Genomic DNA, 12,252 nt, shown 5'->3' with positions numbered 1-12,252 from the left:
AGTACTGGTACGGAATCCAGGAACACTGGTTAGGATAACTGTCCAATATTACATAACTACTGTTGAAAAACAGCACTGAATCCAAAACAAACAAACCTGTTAATAAAGTGGAGCAATGTAAGTGCGACATCAGCAGTTTTAGTTTTTGAAATCCCATTTGACTGTTAACTTTTGGCTTGGTAAATGAAAATAGAAATTGACTTAGAAAGCAAGTCTGGCTGGTCTTGCAGTTCTAGCTTTTGAAATTCATTTAGACAGTTGAAGATGAATAGAATTAGAAAAAATAAAAGCTGTAAATGTAGTTGCAGCTGCTGTCATTGCTGTAAAGAGATATTTCAATTTTGGTTTTTAACCTGGTCCTAAAAGGGTAGTATGTATGGTTGAAACACCTTACTGAAATTTTAGCTGTTTCTATTGTAATGAATTTTATAACATGTCAGTGTTTGTTGCCTTAAACGATTGTTCAACAATTTCTTAACATCTATAAGCATGCATGCACACTCTTCATTTTCTGTTGGCTTTAATATGGCAGTTATATTTTGAAAATTTTGAATACAGGTGAACCTGTCTTAGCAGCTGCTAGCCATAAGTAGCCACTTAATAAATATCATAGATTGACTTTTTTCTTATTTCTTTTTGCCATAAGCAGTTGTATTTAGTGATTTCCTTGACAGGCTGCTCAATACAGGTTTGACTGTAGTTTTGTAAAACAGACAGTTTCATAGTCTTGGTAGGTGCACTAAAGGTAAACAATTGATCAGCGTTCCTGAAAGTCAATATTTATAATTAAAACTTTTTCTGGCTGAGGGAATTTGGACATTAATAAAAGTTTTCTGGCTGAGGTAATTTGGACAATAACAGTATTTATAACTAAAATGTTTTCTGGCTTAGGGAATTTGGACATTTACAATATTTATAATCAAAATGTTTTCAGGCTGAGGGAATTTGGACAAGTTACTTGTTGCCTGAATAGTTCAGTTAAAGAAATTGACAGAATGGTTGAAATCTTATTTTCATTTAATTACGTTACAGCTGACAGCAAGTATTGCAGTTAACAAGGAGAGAAAAGAGTTGATACCAACATACATTTCCCTCGCACAGACGTACAGTGACTGCTTCCAGTACGATAAAGCTATAGTGTATTATAAAAAGGAAATAGAATGCTATGGGGATGATAATCATGAACAGGTATAAACATAATGGGTAAAGACAATATTGACATACAAAATAAATCATATTAATATACCATGGTTTGAGAATTTCCATGTCTACCAGTAACAATTTATATTATATACGGCTCTTTTGTGACTGCATAATATTATCATGAATTTCAGCAAAAAGAGGTTTTAATTTATTTCAAGTATAAGGAATTGAGTTGTGCTGTATATATTTTGAAGAAAAATCATATTCATAAAATACTGTGAAATCATTAATAATCGTGGGCAACTAATTTTCGTGGATTTTGTGGTTGTCAATCCACGAAATTTAGTCCCCACGAACAAGTAAAATTCCCATTCATTTTATGTTCAAGAGTTGAAATCAGCGAATTTATATCCCCATGAAATTGCTGTTTTGACCAAATTAAATGATTTTACGGTATCTAGTTTGAGTATTATATTCTAAGGTAGTATGATCTGTGTTTTATAGTGTTCTTGCTATGGCTGGAGAATATCATCATAAATTTCAGCAGAAAGAGGTTTTTGGTCATTTTAGGTTTAAGTTAGGTTGAGCTGTATTTTGAAGAGAAAAGTCAGATTTACAGTTTAAACTTGCAGATATGTAGGAGCTGGTTAAATATAGCAGCGTATGAGGAGAAGAATGATGTGGATTACAAGAAAGTACAGAACTCGTATGTGAATGCACATAATGCAGCCAAAAAGGCAGGGAATAGGAGGCTTCAGGTACTCTAGTATATAACTTTTAGGTATCAATGTTACTATTGATGTTTTATATATTAAAAGTTTAATGACATTGGGAAAAGTAGGGGCAGTTTAAATGTTGGTTTCGTATGAGAAGATAATTTATGGGGATGAAGAAAATACATAGAAGACCAATGGTTTTGTATGCTGATTTAGAGTCATTCAGGAGTCTTGAGGCTTGTTGGCTTGAGTTTCAGTATGACTTGATTTCACTATGGCATTAATTCTTCCATCTAAGGAAACCATTGAGGTTGATGGTTCAACTTAGTTGCTCTGAGGCTAAAATGATGCTGGGATGAAGATTCAGCTTTTTAGGGTCTTCAGTCCTCCCATTTATGCAGGAAAGTTGTTGTTTAAGCTTGGCTGTAAGTATGGTTTAAAACTCAAAATATACAACTTTTCTTTCACTACAGTGTCGAGCATTGAGTTGTCTGGTAGAACTATTCAAAATCCACAAAGATGAGAAGTCACTGAAGAAAGCAAAGGATCAGTTAGACCATATAAAATCAAAATATAACATTGTGGACATGGAATATGAAGAAGAAAGTCAGGTTACAGAAGATGATGATACAGATTTTGGAGACATTGTGAACACTGAAGATGAAGTGGAAATGTCCGATTTGACAGAATCTGGTAATATGATACTTATTATGTCTCCCCCCCTCTGAGGGAGACATATTGTTTTTGCCCTGTCTGTCCATCCGTACGTCACACTTCATTTCCGAGCAATAACTGGAGAACCATTTGACCAAGAACCTTCAAACTTCATAGGGTTGTAGGGCTGCTGGAGTAGACGACCCCTATTGTTTTTGGGGTCACTCTGTCAAAGGTCAAGGTCACAGGGGCCTGAACATTGAAAACCATTTCCGATCAATAACTAGAGAACCACTTGACCCAGTATGTTGAAATTTCATAGGATGATTGGTCATGAAGAGTAGATGACCCCTATTGTTTTGGGGTCACTCCGTCAAAGGTCAAGATCACAGGGGCCTGAACATTGAAAACCATTTCCGATCAATAACTAGAGAACCACTTGACCCAGAATGTTGAAACTTCATAGGATGATTGTACATGCAAAGTAGATGACCCCTATTGATTTTGGAGTCACTCCGTTAAAGGTCAAGGTCACAGGGGCCTGAACATTGAAAACCATTTCCGGTCAGTAACTTGAGAACCACTCGACCCAGAATGTTGAAACTTAATAGGATGATTGTTCATGCAGAATAAATGACCCCTATTGTTTTTGGGGTCACTCCGTTAAAGGTCATGTCACGGGCCTGAACATTGAAAACCATTTCCGATCAATAACTTCAGAACCTCTTGATCTAGAATGTTGAAACTTCTTAGGATGATTGAACATGCAGAGTAGATGACCCCTATCGATTTTGGGGTCACTCTGTTAAAGGTCAAGGTCACAGGAGCCTGAACATGGAAAACAATTTCCAATCATTAACTTGAGAACCACTTGACCCAGAATGTTGAAACTTCATAGGATGATTGAACATGCAGAGTAGATGATCCCTATTGATTTTGGGGTCAGTCTATTAAAAGTCAATGTCACAGGGGCCTGGTCATGTAAAATCATTTCTGGAGAATAAATTGAGAACCAATTGACCTAGAATGTTGAAACTTAATAGGATGATTGGACATGCGGAGTAGATGACCCCTATTTATTTTGAGGTCACTTGATCAAAGGTCAAGGTCACAGGAGCCTGAACAGTGACTTGAGAACCACTAGGCCAATAGTGTTGAAATTTAGCGGGATGACTGGACATGCCAAGTAGATGATCCCTATTGCAGCTTACCATCAGTGTCTATTTGACTTTCGCTCCTGACCCCTATTGACTTCTTGCCTATAGGACTTTACATTGGGGGAGACGTGCTTTTTTACAAAAGCAATTTCTAGTTTTATTTTGGAGTAAGAAGTAGGACAGGGACAATTACTCAGTTAATTGGATTTGATTCGATTACTTGGTAAACCCGGTTTCAATTTTGCAAAACTGCTAATTGCTCTCAAACAATAAAAATCCTACAATTCCAATAAAATGTATATAACTGCATGTATACAGCACATAGACCCGCAGTATATTTCCGCTTAAACACATCAACATAAGAGTCTCTGATTTACCTGTCGTGATATATTTAAAATAGAATACACCAAAATATGACTTATTAATAATCATACTGCTTGCAAACAATCAAGTCCATAAGTTCTAAATGAAGTTAGCTGCTGGAAGTACCTTGATACGGTCGTCAGGAAATCAAATAGCATTTTCAATATGGCAGCCAGTTAACCGGTTCAATTCGATTTCATACAAACGATTAACCAGTTTCAAAATTTTGAAATCGTTCCAGCCCTAGTAAGAAGACCTAGGGCAAGGAATAGCTGTAACTGGTTTGCATCTTTTCTCTTACATATTTAAAACTATTCATTTGCAGAGTTGCCTGGTTTTTGGAACATGGCCTTTATTCATAGCATTTGACTTGATAAATTTTGTGCATTGTGAACTCAAAAAATAAATTTTTGGGTGGTCTGGGGGCACTTAGATTTGCCCTTGTTAGTCCATCTGTCTGCCAATCCATCCATCCAACTTTGTTTTGTGCATATCTCAAAAAGTGTTTGGCCTAGAGTTATGAAACATTACAGGATTGTTATTCAGCATGTGAAGTTGTGCACCTAATGTTTTAATTGGTGTTTCACACAGCCAGACCAGAGTTATGACCCTTGACTAAGTCAAAAATAGGCATACAGTGACGGGAGTGGGGGCATATGTGTCCTATGAACATACATCTAATTTAACTTTATACTTTATTATTCTACCAAGCATAAGTCATACAATGTTAAGATCATCTTTGTATAACTGAAATTATTAGATACAAAATATTCCACTTCTAAATTTTAATAATCTATTGAAAGATTTGTAATAAAACAGATGTATCATTTCAGAAGAAGATGAGGAGATGGTTGTGAAAACAGTGAGAATGGCAAGGAGGAATGGAAAACGAGTAAAGGAGCAAAAAGTAAGGATATTGATAGGTTGTGTGAAAATCATAGCATAGAATTTTGACATGTGTAATGAAATACTTTCACAACAATAAGTATGTTAACTGTGCTTGTATGTGTAATGTTTATGTGTATACGTAACTTATGCATGAATTATTTAGAAATGTCAAAATGTTACCAAAACGTGCATTTTGATGTCTGTGGTTACCGTACACTGAATATAGAAATTAAAGTTAACCTTAAAGTTTATAGTGCATTGTAATTTCATGTTAAATTTGGGAAGCTACAATTTCATTGACTATTCTTTATTGTAATGGCTATAAAGGTGCATATGCAGTTAATGCTAGATTAAATTTCTGTTCTGTTCTGTTTTATTACCTTCAGAGGAATGATTTTGGAGAGACTCCATTACACCGTGCATGTATCAAGGGGGAATTGCAGAAAGTTAAGCAGTTGATTGCAGAGGTAATCATAGTATCTTTACTTTAATATGAGACTTGTTGTTCCATTTTTCCAGAAACAGTAGATATTGTGATACCATTTATTTTGTACAATGATGGACTGGCTACCTTCATTGATTAGTAAACACAGACCTCCTCGGCCAAGTTGTTAAGGTAGTTTACTTCGAATCACTTAACTGTCACCAGTGTGGTTTTGAAACCTCGCTTGAGTTGTAGAATTCTTCATGTGAGGAAGCCATCTAGCTGAATTACAGAAGGTTGATGGTTCTGCCCAGGTGCCAACCCTTGTCTGAAACACTGCCTAAAGGAAAATTCGCCATATGACTACGGTTGTGTGGGTGTGACTCTAGACCTGACATTAAAAAGATTATGAGCTCAGCTGACAAAGATAGTAACTTCATAACTATACACAAAAAGACAGTGAAAAGTAAGACATCAGTAGCTCTGAAGTTTTATCAACAGCCAGTATATGGCATTTAGATCAATAGTATTCTGTTCTAAAATTTAAAGAAAAATGTATTTAGAAGTCTTCCCCAGCTTTGGTATCCTTCATAGAACTAGCAGCATTGGACATGTTCTTGAACAGAGCAATGATTACTATGAAAAAAAGTATTTTCTCTGAAGGAAAAAAATTTGTTGAAACCATTAATACTCTAGGGTGATTAGTTTTTGTGGATGCCCCTACTGGAGAATATAAACTAAGGAACATTTAAAATGCCCATTTATCTAGAATTATAATTATTTTAAATTTGAAGTTTGTGTCCTGATGACATAGTAACTGTTTTGGCAGAAACTACTGAATTTTGTTGCAGTTGAATGAAATAATTTTACTTTAGAATCAATATTTGAAATTTTAGGGTCACCCAGTAAATGTTCAAGATAACAGTGGTTGGATTCCCTTGCATGAGGCTGCAAACAACAACTGGTATGACATCACAGAGTACCTGTTACAACATGGGGCAGACATCAATCATAGAGGCGGACCTAAATGTCAGGGAATGACCCCTCTAATTGATGCAGCCAGTGTTGGATGGCTCGATATTGTGGAACTGTTACTAAAATATGGGGCAAATGCTCTTGCAAAAGATGATCATGTATGTACTTTAATTCACAGTATGTATATACAAGTTGATTAGAGGAATAATCGTTGCTATATTTTATTTAGCAGTTACCATGTTAGTTTCATCTGCTTTTTAGCTCACCTATGCTCAGGTGAGTTATTTTGATCGCTCGATGTCCGGCGTCGGTTGTCTGTATTCCGTCAACATTTAGCTTGTGTATGCAATAGAGGCTGTATTTTCCAGTTGATCTTCATGAAATTTGGTCAGAATGATTGCCTTGATGAAATCTAGGTCGAGTTCCAATATGGGTCATCTGGGGTCAAAAAGTAGGTCACTAGGTCAAATCAAAGAAAAACCTTGTGTATGCGATAGAGGCTGTATTTTTCACTGGATCTTGATGAAATTTGGTCAGAATGATTGCCTTGATGAAATCTAGGTCAAGTTTGAATATGGGTCATTTGGGGTCAAAAACAAGGTCACTAGGTCATATCAAAGAAAATACTTGTTTAAACTCAGGACACCACATTTTTGGTCCAATTCTTATGAATATTTGTTTACATGAAATCACTAGGTCAAACATGTTTACACTGTTATGGTGTGTTTCTCAGGTATGCAACCTAGGGCCATCTTGGCCCTCTTGTTTATTAATTTGAGATGTCACTCTTATTGTCATTATGCAGGAAGGCTGTTGGCACAGTGCTGGTTTCTTAACACATTTCTGAATTCCTTTTGCCCCTCAGTGTCTACCTTGTTTTGGCTTGTTTTTGGATGAAATCTTTGCAAGGTAGCAATTCAAGCTATGCAGAAATGTGTTGAGACAACCCATGTGTTTATGCTCTGAATTCATGCCCAGAGGGGCAGAGGCTGTACCCCTGCACCACTTCTTATCACATTGTTTTTATATTAATAAAACACTATTTTATTTTTACAGGATACAATAATTTATTATTATTGTGTGTTGCTTTATTTCTGTCTGCAGTTGGAAAAATAAATTCTTAGAAGTTCTTGTAAAAAGAACTCTTTATTTTGTTTATTTCATAATGCAATAACTTCATTGGTTGAAGAGATACAACTAAATTAATTGCAGAAATAGATTCAGCATAAGAATTCACATTAAAGTTAAAAATTCATGCAATTATCTGCAATATTACAAAAGTTACAGGCATTTTACTGAATTTTGCTCGATTTTTGGTGCCGTCCGTTCCACGCATATTCTTACATATTTCTTAAGGAAAAATTCTACAAAACGACTAAAATTTGCGAAACTAAAATATTCATAACTTTACTTCTAGTAGAGATATCTTCAAAATTTAAAGTGTTCTGTGCAGCAAATGAAGAGATTTACAGTATGAATTGTTTTTATAGTTATAAAATGAAAGCTAAAAGTCAGCTGTGGTTGCTATATAAACTGAGCCAGTGTAACTTCAGAAGAATGTTATGGCAAATCAGCTTGAAAACTACATACCAGAAATCTTAACAGTCACAATATGAACAAATTCTGGCTATACTGGTCTTTTCTTATTCTTTTCAGCAAATGACAGCTTTAGATCACTTGATGAAGTTACGAGAAGAAAATGGCGAGGTGGATAGAAAAACAGAGATACAGTTTAATAATATTGTAGGAATGTTGAGAGAGAAAAGTCCTGCCTATAGAGGTATGTTATAGCAAATTACTAACAGTACAAAAGCTTAAAAAATACTGTTCGAGTAACATTTAGAAATGCATTATATTGGAACATGAAATTGTTACATTTTTGAAAGTATTTGCTCGATTCCGCACTCTTAAGTCATTGGTGCATACACAGATGCCAGTATCTGCACTCTTTAAGTCCTTGGTGCATACACAGATGCCAGTTTCCGCACTCTTAAGTCATTGGTGCATACACAGATGCCACTATCCGCACTCTTAAGTCATTGGTGCATACACAGATGCCAGTTTCCGCACTCTCAAGTCATTGGTGCATACAAAGATGCCAGTTTTCGCACTCTTAAGTCATTGGTGCATACACAGATGCCAGTTTCCGCACTCTTAAGTCATTGGTGCATACACAGATGCCAGTTTCCGCACTCTTATGTCATTGGTGCATAGTTGACTCAGATACATAACTATTCAGATGATAAGGCAGTTGTGGGAGACATGCGCTTTTCTCAAAAGCAGCTCTAGTTTTCACTTACAAGAGGAGAAAATATTAAGATATCTAGAAACACTAGTAATGTCAACTGATGTCTATAAATGATATACTACAGAAAAATTGCATTAAAGCCCCCATTTTCACCCGGCAAATAGAAACAAACAGGCACAATGCATTCTTATATAATGTGCTTAATTAATACAGGAACTTCAAGGAACAAAGTTTTAACACAGTCCAAACCAGCTGCTCTGGTTCCAGAGTCTGAAAGCTATAGTCAGAATTTGCCAACAATTACACGGAAGCCAAAGGCTGATAAAAAACGACAATCTAGAAATGATGTTATTGTTGATAGTGACTCGGACAGTGATGGCTCCTTGATTAGAAATTCCAGGTATTGATCTGTTTTATTCTCCTTATATGATAACTTTTTGTGGTTGGGTTTAAAGTCATAACAACACAAATACAGGTCATATGGTGACTTCACAGCTTTTAGTGTAGGAGGAAGGTATAAATATCTTGTCTGGGCATCTTTTTGAGTAAGAGTGGGTACCTGGGTAGATCCCTTGACTTGAAAGCCAGCATGATGGCTTTACATGATGTAAATCTTCATCGCTTCTCGGGGGTTTTGTACATGTGGTGTTGAAGGGCAGGTGAAATATGAAGAAAGTGGCCTTAACAACATGTCCAAGGAGGCACCGTCCTCATGCTTATAATCACTTTAACTGCTTATTGCTGAGATGGTTCTGTGGATGTATCAGCAGCTAAGTTTGTTCTAGAAAGCATCAGTAAGCTGCAAGTTTTCTTCACTTGTCCTTGACTTAATTTACACAGGCTTAAGGTAGTTCTGCACGTTTGGATCGAAATTTTTTCTCCAATGTAGAATTTGATTAAACTCTGATTTTTCAAAACTTCAGAATATACCTAGAAAATTCAGCCAATAAAAAAGATAGGATCGTGTGCTCGATTTTTTGCTGGACTGATTTGAAAAAATTAGACCTCACGCAATTTTTCATAATGGAAGTCTATGGGAAAATCATAACTTTCATAACATTTTCGCGAATAGAAATTTTTCTACAATGTAGAATTTAATTAAACTTCCCACAGTTGCTAATAAACATATGGCCTATAATGTGATGAAATAAAATGTATAGGTCCGTGTGCTTAATTTTGAGATATTTGACCATGATTAAAGTGAACCGCACTTTTCACGCTAATTTTAAGACATTATTTCGAATGTTTAACGTGTCAGATGTTTTAATATCATATTTTAACTTTAGAAAGACAGTAACAGTGCCATTGCAATAAATTTACTCATAGGTTGCTATTAATTCATCAAATGATTTTCATTTCGTACGCCGATTCCAGGCTTTATCCCACGTTTTCCGGAAAAATGACGTTACGCCATCACTTCCGGTTTATCAAATGTGCAGAACTACCTTAAACTGAATATTTTATCATTTTAGATTCTTGTTATAAAATACACCAAAATTTCATCATTTTCTGCAGAAGGTGTGAAAATTTAAGATGCAGAAAGAACAAATGTTTCTTTAGCTTGACTATTGAAAAAATATATAGAATATTGCACTCAGCCATGTGTTGGCATCATCAGCTCGATTTGGTTATGTTTTGTATGTAAGCTGGTATCTCAGTATTCGCTGTTTTGCATTTTTAGCTCACCTGAGCACAAAGTGCTCTGGGTGAGGTATTGTGATCGCTCACCGTCCGGCATCCGTCCACACTTCCCTTTAAACAACATCTCCTCCTAAACCGACAGGCCAATTTTGATGAAACTTCACAGGGATGTTCCTTGGATGATCTTTTTTAAAAATTATTCAAAGAATTGAATTCCATGCAGAACTCTGGTTGCCATGGCAACCGAAAGGAAACACTTTAAAAATCTTCTTCTCAAAAACCAGAAGCCCTAGACCTTAGATATTTGGTATGAAGCATTGTCTAGTGGACCTCTACCAAGTTTGTTCAAATCATGACCCTGGGGTCAAAATTGACCCCGCCCCAGGGGTCACTTGATTTAACATAGGAAAATCTTAAAAAATCTTCTCAAAAACCAGAAGCCCTAGAGCTTAGATATTTGACATGTAGCATTGCCTAGTGGACCTCTACTAAAGTTGTTCAAATCATGACCCCGGGGTCAAAATTGACCCCGCTGCAGGGGTCACTTGATTTTACATAGATTTCTACAGGAAAATCTTCAAATTTTTAGCTCACCTGTCACAAAGTGACAAGGTGAGCTTTTGTGATCGCGCTGTGTCCGTCGTCCGTCCGTAAACTTTTGCTTGTGACCACTCTAGAGGTCACATTTTTAATGGGATCTTTATGAAAGTTGGTCAGAATGTTCACCTTGATGATATCTAGGTCAAGTTCGAAACTGGGTCACATGCCGTCAAAAACTAGGTCAGTAGGTCTAAAAATAGAAAAACCTTGTGACCTCTCTAGAGGCCATATTTTTCATAAGATCTTCATGAAAGTTGGTCTGAATGTTCATCTTGATGATATTTAGGTCAAGTTTGAAACTGGGTCACGTGCCATCAAAAACTAGGTCAGTAGGTCAAATAATAGAAAATCCTTGTGACCTCGCTGGAGGTCATATTTTTCATGGGATCTGCATGAAAATTGGTCAGAATGTTCATCTTGATGATATCTAGGTCAAGTTCGAAACTGGGTCACGTCCGGTCCAAAACTAGGTCAGTAGGTCAAATAATAGAAAAACCTTGTGACCTCTGTAGAGGCCGTATTTTTCATTGGATCTGCATGAAAATTGACCAGAATGTTCATCTTGATGATATCTAAGCCAATTTTGAAAACGGGTCAACTGCGGTCAAAAACTAGGTCAGTAGGTCAAATAATAGAAAATCCTTGTGACCTCTCTAGAGGTCATATTTTTCATGGGATCTGCATGAATATTGGTCAGAATGTTCATCTTGATGATATTTAGGTCAGGTTCGAAACTGGGTCATGTCCGATCCAAAACTAGGTCGGTAGGTCAAATAAAAAGAAAAGCCTTGTGACCTCTGTACAGGCCATATTTTTCATGGGATCTGCATGAAAATTCGTCAGAATGTTCATCTTGATGATATCTAAATCGAGTTTGAAACTGGGTCAACTGCGGTCCAAAACTAGGTCAGTAGGTCTAAAAATAGAAAATTCTTTTGACCTCGCTAGAGGCCATATTTTTCATGGGATCTTCATGAAAATTGGTCAGAATGTTTACCTTAATGATATCTAAATCAAGTTTGAAACTAGGTCACGTGCGGTCCAAAACTAGGTCATTAGGTCAAATAATAGAAAAACCTTGTGACCTATCTGGAGGTCATATTTTTCATGGGATCTGCATGAAAATTGGTCAGAATGTTTATCTTGATAATATTTAGGTCAAGTTTGAAACTCGGTCACATGCGGTCAAAAACTAGGTCAGTAGGTCAAATAATAGAAAAACCTTGTGACCACTCTAGAGGCCATAGTTTTCATGGGATCTGTATGAAAGTTGGTCTGAATGTTCATCTTGATGATATCTAGGTCAAGTTTGAAACCGGGTCAACTGCGGTCAAAAACTAGGTCAGTAGGTCTCAACATAGAAAGACCTTTTGACCTCTCTAGAGGCCATATTTTTCAATGGATCTTCATGAAAATTGGTCAGAATTTTTATCTTGATGATGT

The 12,252-nt window shown here is 36.2% G+C and overlaps 1 protein-coding gene across 1 annotated transcript in view; it reads left to right on the top strand.

Moving 5' to 3' along the window:
• The window catches only part of LOC123550495 (tonsoku-like protein), a 48,604-nt gene that overhangs the window by 14,675 nt on the left and 21,677 nt on the right, over positions 1-12,252 (top strand). Inside the window, exons 9-16 of the mRNA XM_053545885.1 lie at positions 1,033-1,188; positions 1,776-1,901; positions 2,333-2,552; positions 4,867-4,940; positions 5,308-5,388; positions 6,242-6,478; positions 7,977-8,100; positions 8,782-8,968. Coding sequence (XP_053401860.1) covers positions 1,033-1,188; positions 1,776-1,901; positions 2,333-2,552; positions 4,867-4,940; positions 5,308-5,388; positions 6,242-6,478; positions 7,977-8,100; positions 8,782-8,968 — 1,205 coding nt within the window. The remainder of the gene's footprint in view (positions 1-1,032; positions 1,189-1,775; positions 1,902-2,332; positions 2,553-4,866; positions 4,941-5,307; positions 5,389-6,241; positions 6,479-7,976; positions 8,101-8,781; positions 8,969-12,252) is intronic.

Source organism: Mercenaria mercenaria, chromosome 6 (assembly GCF_021730395.1).
Source record: "Mercenaria mercenaria strain notata chromosome 6, MADL_Memer_1, whole genome shotgun sequence".
NCBI classification, from domain to species: Eukaryota; Metazoa; Mollusca; class Bivalvia; order Venerida; family Veneridae; genus Mercenaria; species Mercenaria mercenaria.
This window is presented reverse-complemented; position numbering and strand designations above follow the sequence as displayed.